This window comes from Melanostigma gelatinosum (genome assembly GCF_949748355.1).
Source record: "Melanostigma gelatinosum genome assembly, chromosome: 10".
NCBI classification, from domain to species: Eukaryota; Metazoa; Chordata; class Actinopteri; order Perciformes; family Zoarcidae; genus Melanostigma; species Melanostigma gelatinosum.
This window is the reverse complement of record NC_136643.1, coordinates 1,619,301-1,636,704: the sequence shown is the minus strand read 5'-3', so window position 1 is coordinate 1,636,704 and position 17,404 is coordinate 1,619,301. Positions and strand designations below refer to the sequence as shown.

At 44.7% G+C, this 17,404-nt stretch overlaps 1 protein-coding gene across 1 annotated transcript; it reads right to left on the bottom strand.

Annotated features, from left to right (window-relative positions):
- Positions 1-8,853: 8,853 nt before the first annotated feature.
- On the bottom strand, positions 8,854-17,389 carry arglu1a (arginine and glutamate rich 1a). The gene is made up of 4 exons (XM_079277394.1): positions 16,849-17,389; positions 13,036-13,261; positions 10,120-10,203; positions 8,854-9,589 (listed from the first exon to the last, which is right to left on the bottom strand). Exons 1-4 carry the CDS (start codon positions 17,172-17,174, stop codon positions 9,425-9,427), a joined length of 801 nt encoding a protein of 266 aa, XP_079133520.1. The 5' UTR covers positions 17,175-17,389; the 3' UTR covers positions 8,854-9,424.
- Between the last annotated feature and the right edge of the window lie 15 nt (positions 17,390-17,404).

Here is a 17,404-nt window from a genome sequence, read left to right as displayed (position 1 = left end):
TCAATGTAATAGTTCAATCATTCATCCAATGATAATAAAGGTGATAACTAGCCTGTTGCCTCTAAAACATGAAAGCAGAATTACTGCGCAGACCAGACTGAAGAGAACTGAAATGAATCGTGTTGTTAAAGCTCTCCAACAACGAATCGCGAGCACTGCTCGCGTGTTAATAGTTTCTGTGGATCGCCCCACAATGAAAGACAAGGAGAAGCATTGGCTCCCATCAGGCTCATGCACGGCTGGACTGAACCGCGCGCTCACGCTGCACTCAAAGTTCTTTGGAAAGACAAGAGCGCCCACTAGCGGAAAACCCGCTCCAGAGACAGCGGAGGAATGTCAGAAACAATCGAATTATGTTTCATCCTCGAAATGGAACTTTAGAAAAACATCACAGAACAGAGCGTGTTTACTTATAGCAAATCAAATAGAACATTATTTGACATTATTAAAAGCAGATATTGTTTCCTGACATAGAGGTTGTTTGAAAGGGAAACTGTTCAAATGTTTTGGAACTTTTAAGAAGTTTAAACATGTTTGCATTTTGTTTGACTGGACACTGTCTCTGACCAACACAATTATTCTCTTATTATTATTAAAACTCTTCTGCTGTAATTGCTTCCTGAGCTATTAAAACATTATTTCAACACACGTTAAAGTTCATTCAAAGCCTCATTGAAATGTCTCACATTCACACTTTCTGCAGACACTGAATGTCTTTCGTCAATTGCCTCTAATTTGACAAGTAAACACGCAACACACCTCTGGCGGCCCGAATGTGACGTGTGAAGGTTTCACACTCTGTAACCGTTTAATTGGATCAGCGCGGGTTTCTCTTATTAGGAGCGGCCGCTGTGGATTGCGGCCGTTTGCTGCGCTGATAGAACACCGGGCAGTCCCAACACACGGAGGAGCGTTCACCGCAGACCGCGTGTGTATTGCATCCGCGCGGACATTCGATTCATTTGACGTGTTAAAGGTAAAGCCAACGAATGTGCGAATTAGATTAGCAGGACTGGCGCGCGGCTCTCTGCTGACTGTTCTCTAATTATCAACACTTTTTTCACGCTGGAGAGAAAGGAAAGAAATATTAAAATATGTCTGTCGTGACTTGGAGTGTTTCTAGAAAGGTGTAAATTATAGTTTATTGTGGTGTTCGGAGTTACAAATTGAGTTTTAGTTTTCTCCACATTTGTTCATTTGTACAAAAAAAATATGACAATAATAAATTAAAAATGGCTGAAAAAAGCCGACAGTGTATTTTTAATTGTCTCTTTCTCACCATCAAATATTTCTAAAACATGCCAGTTGTTCACTCTATGTGTTGTGTTACTCACCATTTCTTTTTATTTTCTTGTAAAACTATTTGTTTCGTCTTCGAATATAGTTTGAGTGAGAAATGTCGACGGCAGCGCAGGAAGTTTGAGTTGTATTATTTTTAAATCTGTCTTCCTGTAAAACAAGTCTCAACCCGCCGCGCTAAAATAGCTGCGAGCGTCTTTCCTGAAGATCAGCCCGGCTGACAAAAGAATCACACACACACACACACACGCACGCACGCACACATTTAACTGAATCTTTGAGCGACACTTGCAAATATCGGAGAGCAGTTTGGATACAAGTTAACATTGTTAAGCCTGCTAATTTATTCCAAATCAATGCAAAACGTTTGCGAAGCTCAAAGTTTGTATTGAAAATGAATTCAAATTAACTTGATCAAAAATAATAATTAAAAAAGTATCAAATTGTAAAGTATCAAATTGGCCATTTGATACTTTCTTTTTTTCTGTATTTTATCAAGCAAAGGTAAACGGTTCTTTTTAATAACCTATGACCTATAACCTATGTCCTCCTCGCTGGGACATAGGCACAGTATCCTGTGGACTGTGGCGGTGCACGCTCTAAAGACAGCTTCATGGACAGGTCACATGTTGACATAGTCATAACTTGATAAGAGAGATAAGAAAAGAATCCGTGATGAGACCATGTCGCTGGTGTCATTGTGAACACATTAGTCTGTGACCCAAGTTTAATAATTCATCACATTATTCCAGTGGTGGGCCGTCAGGGCCTACAAGGCCTTCTCTGCTGTTCTAGACAGAATCACAAAGTCATGGCTATTTTATAATTTTATAATTGTTCTTAAATACACTACATGTATTATAATTTATAAAAATATTTTTCCATTGTCTTATGTTCTCATTGCACATGTGCAATGAGAGTGCAATGAGTAGCTGCAGCTCCTGTCTTCCTCAGTGCAGCTTGTTTTAAGTAGAGCTTTTATCCAATCAGATCTCACCTCTGTGTCTCTAGGTAGAACAGAGGCCCGAGGCCTGCACACTCACAAGTGCAGCCATGTGCACTTTAAGTGAACGGGGACGATGTTGTTGATTGTCATAGTGTTCAACCAATCAGATCTTTAGTTTGACATGTTGGGCGTATTCTTTGACGTGTCAGAGCTGCTAGCTGGCCTATAGCTACGTGATTGGTCAGTGGGCTAGTCTGACGTGTTGGGCGGTGACAATCCCAAAATCTGCTGCCTCTGTGAGTGGACATCTTCAGCCTCAAACGCATTAAAACGTATTCAAGAAATACAACTGGAGAGGCTCGACAGTCTTCACTGGCGTCCATGAATCCAGAAGGACTTCTTACTGGAACTAAAACGCACGGATGTATTGAACAACCGCGAGATTAAACTCTGTGTTAACAAAGAAAGGAGGATGCACTTTGTCTTTAAATAGTGAACAGCAGCTCTGGTAAGTTAATACGTTTGTTTGTACATCTGCAGTAGCTTTAATATGCTTGTTTATATATTATTATTTTTACAACTTGTTTTTATGAAGATGGATATTTGTTTGGTTTTATATGTGATAGGAACTATTGTTACGTCCAGTGTTGCTCTGGGGACATATTTAGCCGGTGCCAGTGTTGGCAACTTGCCGACTTTCTCGTTAAATCTGGAGACTTTCCAAACCCTCATGGAGACTTTTTTTGTCAAAAGCTACTAGTGACACATCTAGAGACTTCTTCTGGTGTTGTTGGAGACTTTTGTGGTGTTGTGACTGTGACGTTATTAAAGCTCGTACGTTCTGTCGTGAACGAGCAGCGGTGCTGCGGTGAGCTCCTCCGCCGCTCCAAAGCACTCACAGGCGGTTACTCTCACAGCAGCCTCGCACTGCAGTCAGAGAGGAGACGCAGTCAGAGAGGAGACGCAGTCAGAGAGGAGACGCAGTCAGAGAGGAGACGCAGTCTCGGCGTATTCTCGGCAGTTCGTGGATCTACATGTGTTGGCTTCAGTTTTACACAAAACAAATAAAAAACGTAGCTGTGTTTCAGCTGCAGGTCAGCAGTGACGGCCCAGGTATAAAATGCACGGCCCGCCACTGCATTATTCCAAAAACAATATTCATCCACCATGGCTTCACTTGCACCTGCTAGTGGACGGTCAAAATTGGATTCATTAGTTTACATCACAGTGTTTCCAAATAAAGTAGTGAAATCTGTGTGTTTGCTGAGGTCATGTGTTATCGACAGTGTTGTCTTAACAGGGCAAAACACCACACACAACAGTTTGTGACACATAAACAATTTGTAACACGAATAATTGTACATTTATAAAATGTCCCCGCCGAACTGCATGCTGGGTACAGCTTGCTAACAGGCTGCTAACAGCTGGGAGAGGCTGTAGCGCCAGTAACGTCACATTAAAGAAGAGAAGAGAGCGATGCAGGATGAACAAAGACTGAACAACAAAAGGTATTTCCCAGTGAGCACTAACCCGGATTTCAACGTTGATTTCTGGTTGAAAAAGCGTTGATATGGGTTCTGAACGGCTAATGCTGCGTTCACACCGGTCGCGTTGATTTTTTGACGCACTGCAAAATCGCGTCCAACGCGCCGCCGGTCGTGTTCACACCAAACGCCGCAAAATCTCGTAGCGCCGGAGAGGGGGCGTGGTTTATCGTCCTGGAAGCCGTTCACCTGGCCGCCATTTGTTTCCGCTGTCAACCGTGAAAGGAATAAGGACAATTGCTGCTTTGTACGTGTTGTGGAAGTCCCTCAAACATCGGAATGCCGAACGCCATCATGTCTGGTTCATAATATTGTTCAGAGGAGCTCCGTGGATTGTATCGAGCTGTATTCACTGTCTAGCAAGCCACCGGTCGCTGTTTATTACAGCTGTAGGAACACAAAATAAACTGATTTGGCTGTGATTCAACGGCAATAAACCGACAAAAAGGGACTCCGAAATAACTACGTAATGATGCCGATTTGTAGGTTACTGGTCTTCTCAATGGAGCTCTGATGGATCGGTGCTAGGCTATGCTAACATCGTAGCAGCTCCACCAGCACTCAATAACGTCACGTAGACGTAAATACGGCAGCGTCTATTCATTGTTTGTACCGTATGGTTTACACACACACATGTATACACATAGTTTGGTCCGGTCTCTGTTGATATGAGGTATCGTAGAGCTCTGGGTGAACACAGACGGCTACAGGATTTATTTCCTGATTCAACAACGGCAGGAAGCCAGTGATGACAGGGGGAGCAACTCAACGCTGATAGGCTATCGCGCCACAGCGTCACGCGATTATGTCGCTGAAGTTGAAAAATTTCAACTCGCGCGTTGGCGATTTTGCGGCGTCCAACGCGTCCACCGCGTCCACCGCACTGCAATAACGCGTCCAACGCGCCGCGCCATCGCAAAATCGCGGCACGCCAGTCTCATCGCGTCTGTGCATAGACTTTGTAATCTCGACGCGCGTCAAAAAATCAACGCGACCGGTGTGAACGCAGCATAAGACGTATTTTAACCGTCTTTTGAACCGGCTAAATTACGGTTACAATATCAACGTGTCACAAAACACCAATTTGTTTTAAAATATTGATGGTTTGTTCAGTTGTAGGTTGAAAGAGACGCGTTTTTGGTTACTTTAAACGTATTTCTCCAAAATCATATTACGCTGTCCGTTCATATGTGGTCTACACGAAGACGTTATTTCAACGCATTCAATGTCTCATATAAAACGTCGTAAATATGGAACTATAGACTGTGTGCTGTCAACAAGAAGCTCCCAGGACATCATAATGAGAGCAGAGCACATTATGTCTGCATATGTTCACTAAAATACAACTCAGTGTTTACTGCTGGAATACGCATGCGCACGGACTCTGTGCAATTTTCTGCTGAGGTAGAGGCTGGAAACAAACACGGCACTATTTGAGCTAGCTAGCTAGAGCTACTGAGTTCATGAGCGAAGTGAACGAGCTGACGGAATAAACGAGGCTTCATGCTAACGACACACTCTGTAAGTACTTGAACTACTTTATTCCAGTATTGCAAACCGAAATATCATTACCATACCATTAACATCATGTTATGCTCATCATGCGGGCGAGGCTGCTAGCTTGTTAGCATGTAGCGTCAGCATGTTACAAACAGTAAACAGCAGACATGTGTGTTAGTTAATGTACTGTACTAACGTTAATAGATCATGGTCAAAACATTGTTGTTTGGGTTATGGCAATATATAAACAATATTGTGTAATATCCAGGTCAGCATCGTTCCGTTGAAGACACGTCTATGGTCTCCGGTGTAGAGACGTTCAAAACTGGTCTAAGTCAATATGTTTTTTAATACTTGTTTTATTTACAGATGTCCAGCTTGACAATATGGCAGATCTCCTGAAACCGGCTCCTGTGTGGCTTTGAAAACGACATTTAAAGAAGGAAAAGGAGATTATGTTTTTATATAAAGAACATTGTTATATTTATATTGTGCTTTAATAAATACAAATTAACTGTTGCTGTGTCACTTGGTCTTTTGTCCTGTAAGTGGAAACTGTTGATGTGTTATATACCCAGAAGCACTGTAAGCATTTCTGCGTTGAATACATGGTGAAAACACGGTGAGGTTGAATTCACGGTGAAACCACGGTGAGGCTGAATACACGGTTAAAACACGGTGAGGTTGAATACACGGTTAAAACACGGTGAGGTTGAATACACGGTTAAAACACGGTGAGGTTGACTACATGGTTAAAACATGGTGAGGTTGAATACACGGTTAAAACACGGTGAAAAGTGAAAGGTTTTTAGCCGACTATTTGTAGAGGTTGATTCAACGCTCACGTTATTGATAAAACTAGCTTATATGCAGCTTTAATAACCACTAGCTTATATGCAGCTTTAATAACCACTAGCTTATGCAGCTTTAATAGCCATTAGCTTATGCAGCTTTAATAGCCACTAGCTTATATGCAGCTTTAATAGCCACTAGCTTATGCAGCTTTAATAACCACTCACGCAATACACACAGTACACGCTAGGGCAAGGGAGAAGCAAGAGGGAGATTACTGATTTAACTGCGTCACAAGGAACAGGCCGCCATCTTAGATAAGGTAGAACAATAGACGAGTGAGATACAGGAAAGAGACAACGCCCTAGCAGTTTCCACTTTTCACAGGTCCACTCTCTACAACATCTCACCTCACACTGACAGATGACGACGCCTCCTGGGAGGGGCCAGTGTGGACGGATTTGTCCAGGCCTCCAACCAGGTGTCTAACTTGTACAAACAAGCTCCGCCTGCATCTTTGACTTTGACCAATGGGCCTCCATGGGAGGAACCCTACATAAATCATCACGCTGCCATGTTCAAGCGTTTTTTATGGCAGATCTCGATTGAGAGTGAAGCTATTAGAACCCATGCATGTTGAATTGCTGGGCTGAATAACTCTGTTGATAATAAACCTATTGCTTTTGATATAACTAAACGCCTCTTGAGAGCTTTCGTTGTACTCTTAAATCCGCTCTAAGTGTGAAAGATAGCTTTATTTTCACAACAACGTTTAGACCAGATATCAACGTGATGTCCAATACTGGCTTTCAACTGATAAATGTGGATGTGGTTTCTTAGTAAGCCTCTAAATCATGATATATTAGTATTAGCACAATGTAGAGGACGAAAAATGATGGTATTGCAAATCACGGTTAAATCTGGTCGAAGCTTCAACGTCTTTTCAACGTCTACAAATAGTCGGCAAAAAACCTTTCACTTTTGAACCAATTCTGAACGTCTTTTCAACGTCGGGCATAGACGTCTTTTAAACGTCTATTCAACCGAAAAATGCTCACTGGGTTAGGTCACACATATGCAACGCTGATTACCGTAATGTGTGTGGTATTTGGTATAAATGTACGTTGGTACATAGACAGTGATAAGAAGCTGTACATGAAGGGACTTAGGACCCAGGGGAATGTAGGTGACGGAAACAGGAAGTGACGGCCCGGAAGGCACGCCACACAAACAGCTGTTCACCGGCCGGTTCTTTTCGACGTTCATTAATTAACGCGGAAAAAGAAAATAGCGTGATATCCCGTGAAACCACCAGAATCTTACAAAATACCGTGATATGCATTTTTGGTCATACAGCCCAGCCCTAACAGCTTATTGTCTCATCACATGTTCAAATAGACTTGACATTGGAGAATACCAACATTAATATTACTCAGTAACGACCATTGCATATCTGTGTGCGACTAAAATATCAGAGAAAATAAGATATCATTTTAATGTAATCATTTTGATAGTTTATATTATTTTGCTATCGCTACTATCTACGGCATGGATGGATTGATTCCATATTATCTGGCGGGGCCTCGTTGGCTCCTATGGAAGTTGCTCAGTGGGGCAAGACGGTAAAAAAAGTTTGACTTCAGAGTCGACATTGTGATGAAACGAGCTGCACGGTGTCCACGGGCCCACAGAGCGAGCGGAGACTTTAATGCAGTGAAGAGAACGAGGCCGCTGAACTCTTCCTCACTGGAAGCAGACCAGCAGCTGCACAGCTCTCGAACTGGAAACCTTTAAAACAGTCTGTGATCTTGACCATATGACGTGAGGATGGACCGGGTCCAACGACGACTCATCCAGTGATTGTGTGACACGATTTCAGTTTGCATTAATACCACGTCGCACTTGAAGTTATTAGTGTGAGCTGGAACTCTCCATGAAGCCCATTTTAATAAGTCTCGCCGAGTAAACATAGTTCAGGAGGGCTTCCTCTTGACACACACACACACACACACGGAGGCTTTCAACGGATTTATTGAACTGTTCAATCCCTTGACAATTGGGGGGAAATTACATGACAAATTCAAAATCCCACAACATAAAGTCATAATACCCACCTTAGGTCAGCCTGCCTGTCACTCACTCTCTCTCTCTCACACACACACACACACACACACACACAGCTGCTGACCTCAAACCTTATCTTACCTGAACTTGTCCATCCTACACGAATCAAGACTTACCAAGTGTGGCGCCTTGCCAAGTTCATTTACTACAACAAAAGGTGGAAAGAACACGGACTGCGTGGCCGGGTGGTTCCCACAGTTCACTGTTTTTCCCAAAGAGTCTGATAAAACAAAACTCAAGTGTTTACCATTACTGTGACTTTTTGTTAACTTGGGGAGGAGTGGGAATCAGCACATCACAGCAAGGCTAATAAAATTACATCATACAGGAAGTGTTCTCTCTCTCCTCCGCCCCCACAGCCCCCCCCCCCTCGTGGTAGACCAGACACACATCCTGCTGGAGGTCGGCGGTTCAGTCATGGGCAGCTTGGGAGTCGAGGCCGAGTTCACCTGCACTGCAGCGACTCCAAATCTAACACGAGCTTTACATTTCCTCTCAGCGAGACATGCTGCTGTCATTTAGAAAAAAAAAATATATACACATGGCAGACAGAGCTGAAGCAGAAGGAAGAGGAGCTGTGGATCTCCACGGTGAGAGAAGGTAACTGAGATGGAAGACACAAACCTGTCAGCTGGACGGGACGTTAACTGTGCTTTTAGAGGCTGTGCTGCGATTTGTCACCACTGCGTCAGCCATTTTAATAACCTTTACAGATAAAAAAAAATGATAACAGGAAAACCACAGGCCGACTCTCAAGCCACTCATGAGCTTTACAGTAGACTGAACTAGACAATGTCACACACACTCTTCTACATCAGGGACTGGTGCTCTATCATAGTCTGCTGGCTGTGAAGACATGTGAGAAGAGCTGCTCAATGTTACAGCAGAGTTAAGACTTTCCAGGAAAGGGACATGTTAAAGCATTCTACATCAAGAGTTGGAGTTCCCTAAAAACAAAAATGAAAAGGTGGAGAAAAAAAGAAGCACAAACAGGATCCATCTGTGCGGTGGGGATGAGGGAGGATGGAAGGAGAGTCGGGTCCTTCGAGGGCGATGAGCTGCCTCCTCTTCAAGGCCGGGGGGGAAGAGCAAGTTCACACCCCTTTCCCCGGCCTTCCTTCAGCACTTCCAAAACGAAGCGAGCGTTCCTCAGAGGAGGAGTGGGTGATTGATGGAGGAGGAGAGCTGGGGGGTAACATGTGGACCAGGGGGAGCAGTCTCATTCGGTGGCCTTCAGGGAGAAGGACAGCTTGGGCCTGGACTTGCCCTTGCCGAGGATGATTTTCTGCTCCTCCTTCTGCTGCTTTTGACGGTCTTGCTCCAGCTTCATGCGCTCCTCGTGAATCTTTCTCTGCTCCTCTACAATACGCAACTGCTCCTCAGCCTGTGAAGAGCAAAGCCGACATGCAGCAGAAACAATGAGGTCAGAACATCTCTCAGCGTCTACACCCGGTAAGATCCAGCACCAGTGTCTCTGTGTGTGCAGCGGTTCACTACAGACGCCTGAATCAGTCACACTCAAACATATACAGCCAACAGGAAGGAAAGGCCACTGGCCTGATACGCATCAATCCAACGCACTATTGAGTTGTTCAGTCGTGTTGTGGTGAAAGCCTCGAGGTCTCAGCCAGTGGAACTAAAGACACACATGAAGCAGACATGATGCGTGTTGCTGTTCTTACTGCAGAAGTGAAATGACCTCATCAGTGGATGTGACCAGAACCCGTTTGTTCAAACTGAAACATGTGTGTGGACATCAATATGATGGAACAGTTCAGTGTGGTGTTCTCAGGGTCTACTGAAGCGCTACGAGAGGAGACCTGGTGCTGGAGCTGTATGTGATGAGGCAGCGTGTAGGAACAGTGACGTAGAGGCGTATGCGTGGACATGAGAGTGGGGGACTGCATCACGTACCAGCCTGGCCTGAGCGTCGGCGATCTTGCGGTTATTCTCCTCTAGGATTTTCTCCAGCTCCTCCCGCTTCGATTTTTCTTCTTCCTAGACGGATGACACGGTTCCATGTCAGAGCACGAACAGGCTACAGCCACAAAGCACTTTATGTACACACCTACACACACTTGCCCTCTAATTGTCACACTAACACTCGCCGCCACCAGCGCGCGCGCACACACACACACACACACACACACAAACACACACACACACACACAAACTAACGCATTACACCACAGAGGAGTTTGCTCAGCCTCTCACACACGACCCACTGAGTGGCATTCTTTGCAGTCATGCTGAATAGTTTTAAAAAGACAAACTGGGGCAAAAAGAATAAACAAAGGAAACTGTGGGGAAGGACTGACCCACTCGTACGTTTCCGTCCCGTTACTGCTGTTAACACCCTCCTAGGAACTACGGATCTAAGGTGAAGCCACTTCTAGGGCACTCACTCAACTAATGTAACAGACATTAACATTTAAACACAAGTATTCAAAAAGGGGGAAACCCACTCATCCCACTCATCAATAGAAGACAGATGGAGACGACAGACAAGTCAATCTAGGAGAAAATACAATTGCTGATTTTATAATATAAGCAAGAGAAAAAAAGGATACAAATAAAAGGAGGGAATAGTTTGGCTCACCAATGCATGTATACCTACGCATTTTCCTTGCCTGTGTACCTACACAACTGGTGAAAGCATTCGGCATTAAACGGTTGAATATTTACTGTCTCGTCCGGACTGTGTGGCCCCTGCAGAGACAGAGAAGCGCTCCTGGGGTGGGGGGGTTCTGCAGCCTTCCTCTTTATAACTGATCTCTGCACTGCTTGGCCTGCGCCTGCAGCCACAGCGCGCTCTGTTTTATCGGGTTTCTTGCCTGTCTTTACAGCGGCTCAGTCCCCACTGAGACGAGAGCCGGCTGAAGGCGAATACAGTACAAAGTGGCATCTGTGTGCTCGAGGAGGGCCGGCCCACGGAACACTGACAGTACAGGACACAAGTCACGGGGAGCCGAGCGGCTGCAGGCCAGCTCAGGTCAAGTGATACTTAGGAAGTTGGTGAGTTGTGTTTCCAAAAAAATAAAAACACAAAAATGTATTTACCAATAACAACATCAAACTTGGCAGCAGCCCTATGGGAGAAGCAAGGCATGAGTACAAAACACAGTACATTTGTTTTCTAGGGAGAGAAAGTCTCTAACGTTGTGTAAAATAGATATTAAGAGATAAAAGCTTAGACCAGAGATAGTTAACCTTGTCAAACAGGAAACAGGAAATGTAGCGGTCCGTCATTATGTATCCAACAGCAGATGCCGTCTAACAGAAGATTGTCAAAACAAGGATTGTTAAAAAGGTAAAGAAAACCTGTACAGGACAAACCGTCGGTCAATTAAAGAATACGTCATCAACATTTCTACACATCAAAATCCATAGAACATGTCAGAGCACCGGAGAGGAGAAGGCTCCACTCATGTTTCAAAATCAGAGTTATGAGATGGTTTGAGGCAGAGCTCTGGGTTATAGATGGGCCTCGCTATTCTACCGGCTCCGTCAGAACCGTCGCACCGAGAGTAGGAGGCCTGGAAAGAGGAGCCGTGCGTACAGACGGAGCCTTGGCTGGAGGGGGGGGGCCAATACGCCCACAGAGGTACAGGGGGCATTGCTCACCCTATTAGTACCACGCCACTGGCTGGCCTCTGTGCGGGACAGGGTCCTCTACACAATACATTACTACTGGAGTATAAACAAACCAGCTTTCAATATTTCAGCTGGGGGGGGTGTCAGAGAGTTGTCTACCTGTACGCTCTAAAACAAGAGGAGAGAAAGAAACAAAGGGCCGTGTACTAACTACACGTCCTTTAAGAAGTCCAGAAAGACTGACAGGACCGAGCTTCTTATTCTAACTTAAACTACAGCCTGGCTGAACAACAGACTCAGCTTTATAAAGCTACCTCTCAGTTTTAGCCATTTGGCAAGTTGATAAATGGCCATTGATGTACAGAGACGGTGACTAACACAGAAGTGCTTAAAAAAAAGAGCCGTTTATTACATATTATTAACAAAGTTGCTAGCAAATATGAAAAGTAAAAGATCAAGCTCAACCAGGGAATGAAATGATGAAAAAGAATGACGTCAGTCAACTTATGTAACTCTGCCATGGCAAAGCTCTCACTAGGGACTCCCCTTGGGAGGGCAGAGAGGAGGGTGGCGGTATTCACATTCCACCTTTAAGTGTGTAACAGGCGACGGTCATCCTTAAAGACTAAACCGCCTCTTCAGCTCAGGCGTGATTCCTGCTGTAAGAAACCCAAATCCCCTGTTTGGAGCCTGCATGAAAATAAAGGAGAGATGTTGTGGAGCCACAATTTCAGACGTAGGAGATGTGACTGTGCACGTGTTGTACAAAGTCACATTCTTTTGATGAATTTGTAGCATTGATCCCCAGTGAGTAACATGCACAGAGTTTCTCATCTCACATATTTCAAATAGTAAGACATTCCCATCTAAACACCGACGCTGAACTGAATACATGGTAATGCTTTGAGCGCTTTATTCCCCTGCAGGACAGCCACTTCCAGGCTCTGTATGTATGTATGTATGTATGTATGTATGTATATATGTATGTATATATATGTGTGTGTGTGTGTGTGTGTGTGCGCACACACACACACACACACTCCCTGCTGTGAAAACTCTACCATGGCCAGATTACGTTGTACAAAGTAAATTGGGAGGGGTGGAATGTGCCGCCACCTCCAGTGTCCCCATGTGTCCCTTCGAGAGGCACCAGTGAGAGCAGGTGGGGTCAGGGGTTAAAGGGTTTGGGAGGCTGTAGGACAAGGAGGGGTTGCGTTCCAAACGACCGAGCGTTACCTCTCTGGCCTTCTGCGTCGCCAACTCTGCCTGCCGTTGTCTCTCCAGCTCCTCCAGCAGCTGCCGCTCCATGATGCGCTTCGCCTCCTCGACGCGCCGCAGCACCTCCCGCTCGATCTCGTCCTTCCGCTTCTCCAGCTCCTCCTCCACCCGCTTGGCCACCAGCTCCTCCACTCGCCGCGCCGTCTCCTCCTCGATCAGCTTCTCCTCGATCTCTAGCTGCCGGCTTGAGGACGGGGGGAAAAAACAAATGGGAGGAGCAATGAGAGGCGACCTAGAGATGGACGGTTTACAGGAAATGAAACCGATTTCTCATAAAGATGATCTATTCTCATGCCAAAGACACATACTGCACAACACTAGACAAGGAACTAGAGTGGTAGGCGAGTTAACACCACAAATACAGAATACAGTAAAACTTTATCTGCAGCATGATGTCTCCCTGATGTAGCTCTGTGAAAACAGTGAATAGAAAGCTAATAATACGTAGTACACATTAAGGAATTGGATTTTTTGGGGATAAATATTAAAAAGGAGATATGGTAGAAGACGATGCTGCCAGAGAACTGGATATGAAATGAAGAGGTGCTTATTGCATATTGGGAAAAGCATGTCATAAGTACACAGCACCTTTTACATTGTATGTAAAACCACCAATGTTAGGGTCAAATCACAGATCGACCTCATGCAGCACAGCTACATCCAGCTATTCAGGATGTGTGGAAATCTGACTTACAATACCACCCAACTCCCTGCAGCAATGAATGAAGTGGCATCGCGAACACAGTGCGACGCAACTAAACGCAACTGGAGAGCATTTGCGTCACAAGAAATCCATGAGAACAAAAAAGAAGTGCATTACTGTGGTGCAGCAGGAGGAATGTGAACAGCACCAACGAAACAACTTTCAGGGCAGATTATATGACATAAAGAAATAGGGGACACATTGTCCATCAACTTTGACTTTGTTTGAGGCCCGAGCATCACTGATGTATACGCAGAGACCTGCGCTCTGTCCAGCGGGATGCAGCGATGGAGCCAGGTCTCTGTGAACATGTGGGCTCAACAGTCACCAACCTCCTGTTGCTGGGTTAGCCTCTAGTCTTTCTTCATCCATCTCATTTGCATGCAAGCAGACAGCAGCAGGCTGGGGAGTGGAACAGCCTCGGGTCCTAGCTGGGTTACCTCTCCTTTTAGTGGCTTCATGCAGATGGAAGTCACCTGTCCTGTCTGCCTACTGTTCTTTAGTTTCTTCACTCTTAACAGGAAGCTAATAAGAACTGGGAGTTGTGTTGTCACATCACTTGTGGCACAACTGTAAACATGCAACCTATCCTGCCTGGATCTGATTTCATTCTGTCAGCCACTGGGGAACCAGAGACTCTACCCAGCCCAGGCCCCGCCCTTCCATATCTCCCAGGTTCGTGTCGTGGTATTGTCATTTGTATCCCTGGTGAAGTGGCCCTGTGGCCAGTAAGCAGTAAGAAAAAAAAGAGCCACTCAGGCGACCAGGTGTGTGTGTGCGCCTCTGGCTACCACACACACCTTCACAATAGCAGTTCCCCTGTCCAACAGATAGAACCTGCCAGCAGACAATAAACAGGTCATCATGCAGTATTTTAAAAGGAAATGTGGACATCCAGTCAGTGCTGATGGTAAATGTAGTACATTGATAAAATAAAGCTATATTAACCAAGAAAGCTGATCACTTCTCCTGCAGAACTGTGCTGGCTGTGCCTACATGTACCAGGATGCATTGCGCATGTCAGCTAACTTAATAAAATAAACTCACAAAATATCAATAAAGGATATATTCTTACACCTAAACCAGAATATACAACCGTACACATTCTGGATTAAAGCTTCTCTTTTACACTAAACTATGACAACTCATCGTACAACACACTATAAAATAAAACTCATCCAACACAACTTGGGTCTTTCTACTGTTCCAACAATCAGCAACTCTGGTTTGGTGGAAATAAATCCTAATTCACTAAATGTAGAACATAGGCCGGCTCTACAACTCTGGCTTAGTGGTAGAGCCGGGTCGTCCTTCAATCAGAGGATCGGAGGTTCGATCCCTCTAGTCCGTGTCCATGTGTCCTTGGGCAAGACACGTAACCACAAATTCCTCCCGTAGCTGTGCCTACCGTGTGAATGTTAGAGTCCTGGTGGGCAGGTGGTACCTTGCATGGTAGCCCTGTCATCAGTGTATGAATGGGTGTGAATGGGTGAATGATGACATGTAGTGTTAAAGAGCTTTGAGTGGTCAGAAGACTAGAAAATAGAAGTACAGTCCATTTACCATTGTATCTCGGTGACAGCATCCAACAAAAACTGCCATTCCTCAAAGGCTGACTGACTACTGTAAGCGAGGGCTGCACTGTATATTGTTGAAGCATCAACTTTGCGATGTGCGTCTGCTGGGATTCAACTCTGCCAGTCAGAGACGGCCACTTGGTTTGTGAGGTTCCTCTTTGGCCCTCGCCAGGCACATTTCACCTGTGGCTGTAACTGTGACCAGCTCCAACCATGCATTGTGGGGGTGACTTTTGTTTTTGCTGCGTCATCACAATTCATATTGATACAATCAATGTTTTTATGACTTAATTGTTTACAAGAGCACAACATTGTTTATCCAGCCTCTTAGTTTTACGCTCAAATTACACCAGATTGATGCATCCAACTTTAAAATGTATAAACATTTTTAAAATGTGTATTTTTTCATTTCACAATATATATCCCATAAACTAATATTGCAATGTCGGTTTGTTCCTAAAGTCTTGCAGCCCTACGATAAGCATGCTTTCTAGCATGCATCTAGCTATAAAGTCTGTCTGTCTGTCCTTCCCTGTCACAGACTGTGTAGTTCTTGCATAGCACAACAGCTAACTACCTAGCTAGCCCAACCGTGTCCACCTGGCATCCAACAAGGAAGGCGGTAAAGTAGTGAAGCCCGCCTCTTGTTTTCTTTGATTGGCTGTCTGGACAGAGTGCACTATTGAGAAGTGAAAAGTTCAGAACATTTTCACTTTCATGTCTATCGAACAAAAACCTCTAGAAATAAGCGATAGAGTGACGGTCTTAATGCGAGTGTATACAATTGGATATTCAATCAGACAAGCACCCAAAACACCTTAAGGGTTCAATTTATGGTAGGAAAGTTTTTTTCTGAGGATGTACATTACAAATGTTTGGTTTGTTCAATAAATTAATTACACAATTCTTAAACTGTCAAAGTTATGTCTTAATATCTCATCTATAACCAGTGATAGAGCCACTGCATGACAAACTAAACAGCACTACCTTACTTCTTGCAATAAATGAAGGGTCAGGGGCCTGTCTTGGAATCTGCTGCACTGGAAATACATTCAGTGACAATAAGAGATGGAGAGACAAGCAGGGGTGATAACTGTGTTCTTGCTTTAAACAACAAAATACTAACTCCATCGTCCTTGTACAGACTGTGAAGTTATAAATAATAATCAAAGTTGAATAATAATAACATACCAGCTATTTCAAATCCAAACGGTCTCATAATTTAACTCAAACTGAAGGTTCTAAATGTGACTGGCCCCGCGGTGCTCTGATAGGGAGAATCACCTTCGACGTACAGCCAAGGACCTGTGGAGTAGTGCTGACGTTAGCACGCTGTGGCGGCTAGCTTGCTAGTGTCAGGTGCTAACGCTATCTACACAACCGAACGCAGCTAGCCTAGCATTTAGCTTAGCATATATTGCGGTTCAATACAGGCAACGTTCTGCAACACTGTAACACTAAGTCCCAAGGCGTTTAATAAAATACACTCACATCTTCCTTTGTCTTTCCATCTCTGCCCTTCTTTCCTCCTCTTCCTTCCGCTGCTTCTCGTCCAAAGCGTTTCTCTTGCTCAGAGTCCTTCCGAAGATGTCGATGCGCTCAGGCGGCGTGGCTGGTCTTTCTCTGCGGGACGAGGCTGTGGTGGACCGAGAACGAGAACGAGATTCTCTGCGACGGTTCCTTTTCGATTCTCGGGACTTGGACCGCTTCTTGGACCTCTCCCTGTCTTTGGACCTCGACCGGTTCCGTTTCTTGCTGTGCTTGCTGCTTTTGGAGTGTTTAGATCGGGACGAGCTGCGGCTGCGAGATCGGCCCATGTTGCCCACCTCCACTAGCGTTAGTAGAGCGCGTACACCAAACTACTGTGTCTTATGTCTGATATGTGGGCAGTATCTGGAACTCCGTTCCACCCGCAACCCTGTAAACTTATTATTTACAATAACTGACCAAGAGGAATTTCTTCAACGATTCTGTTTTGGAGAAATTATCATTCAAAACTGGTTGTTATTTTTGCCCTGCTAACGCTCCAAAAAGAAAGATGGCGGTT

Coding starts and splice junctions, on each gene's coding strand:
- arglu1a (XM_079277394.1), bottom strand. CDS start 17,174: ATGGGCCGATCTCGCAGCCGCAGCTCGTCCCGATCTAAACACTCCAAA. Junction 13,262..16,848: donor ATGGAAAGACAAAGGAAGAT/GTGAGTGTATTT, acceptor CCCGTCCTCAAG/CCGGCAGCTAGAGATCGAGG. Junction 9,590..10,119: donor CCGACGCTCAGGCCAGGCTG/GTACGTGATGCA, acceptor TGCTCTTCACAG/GCTGAGGAGCAGTTGCGTAT.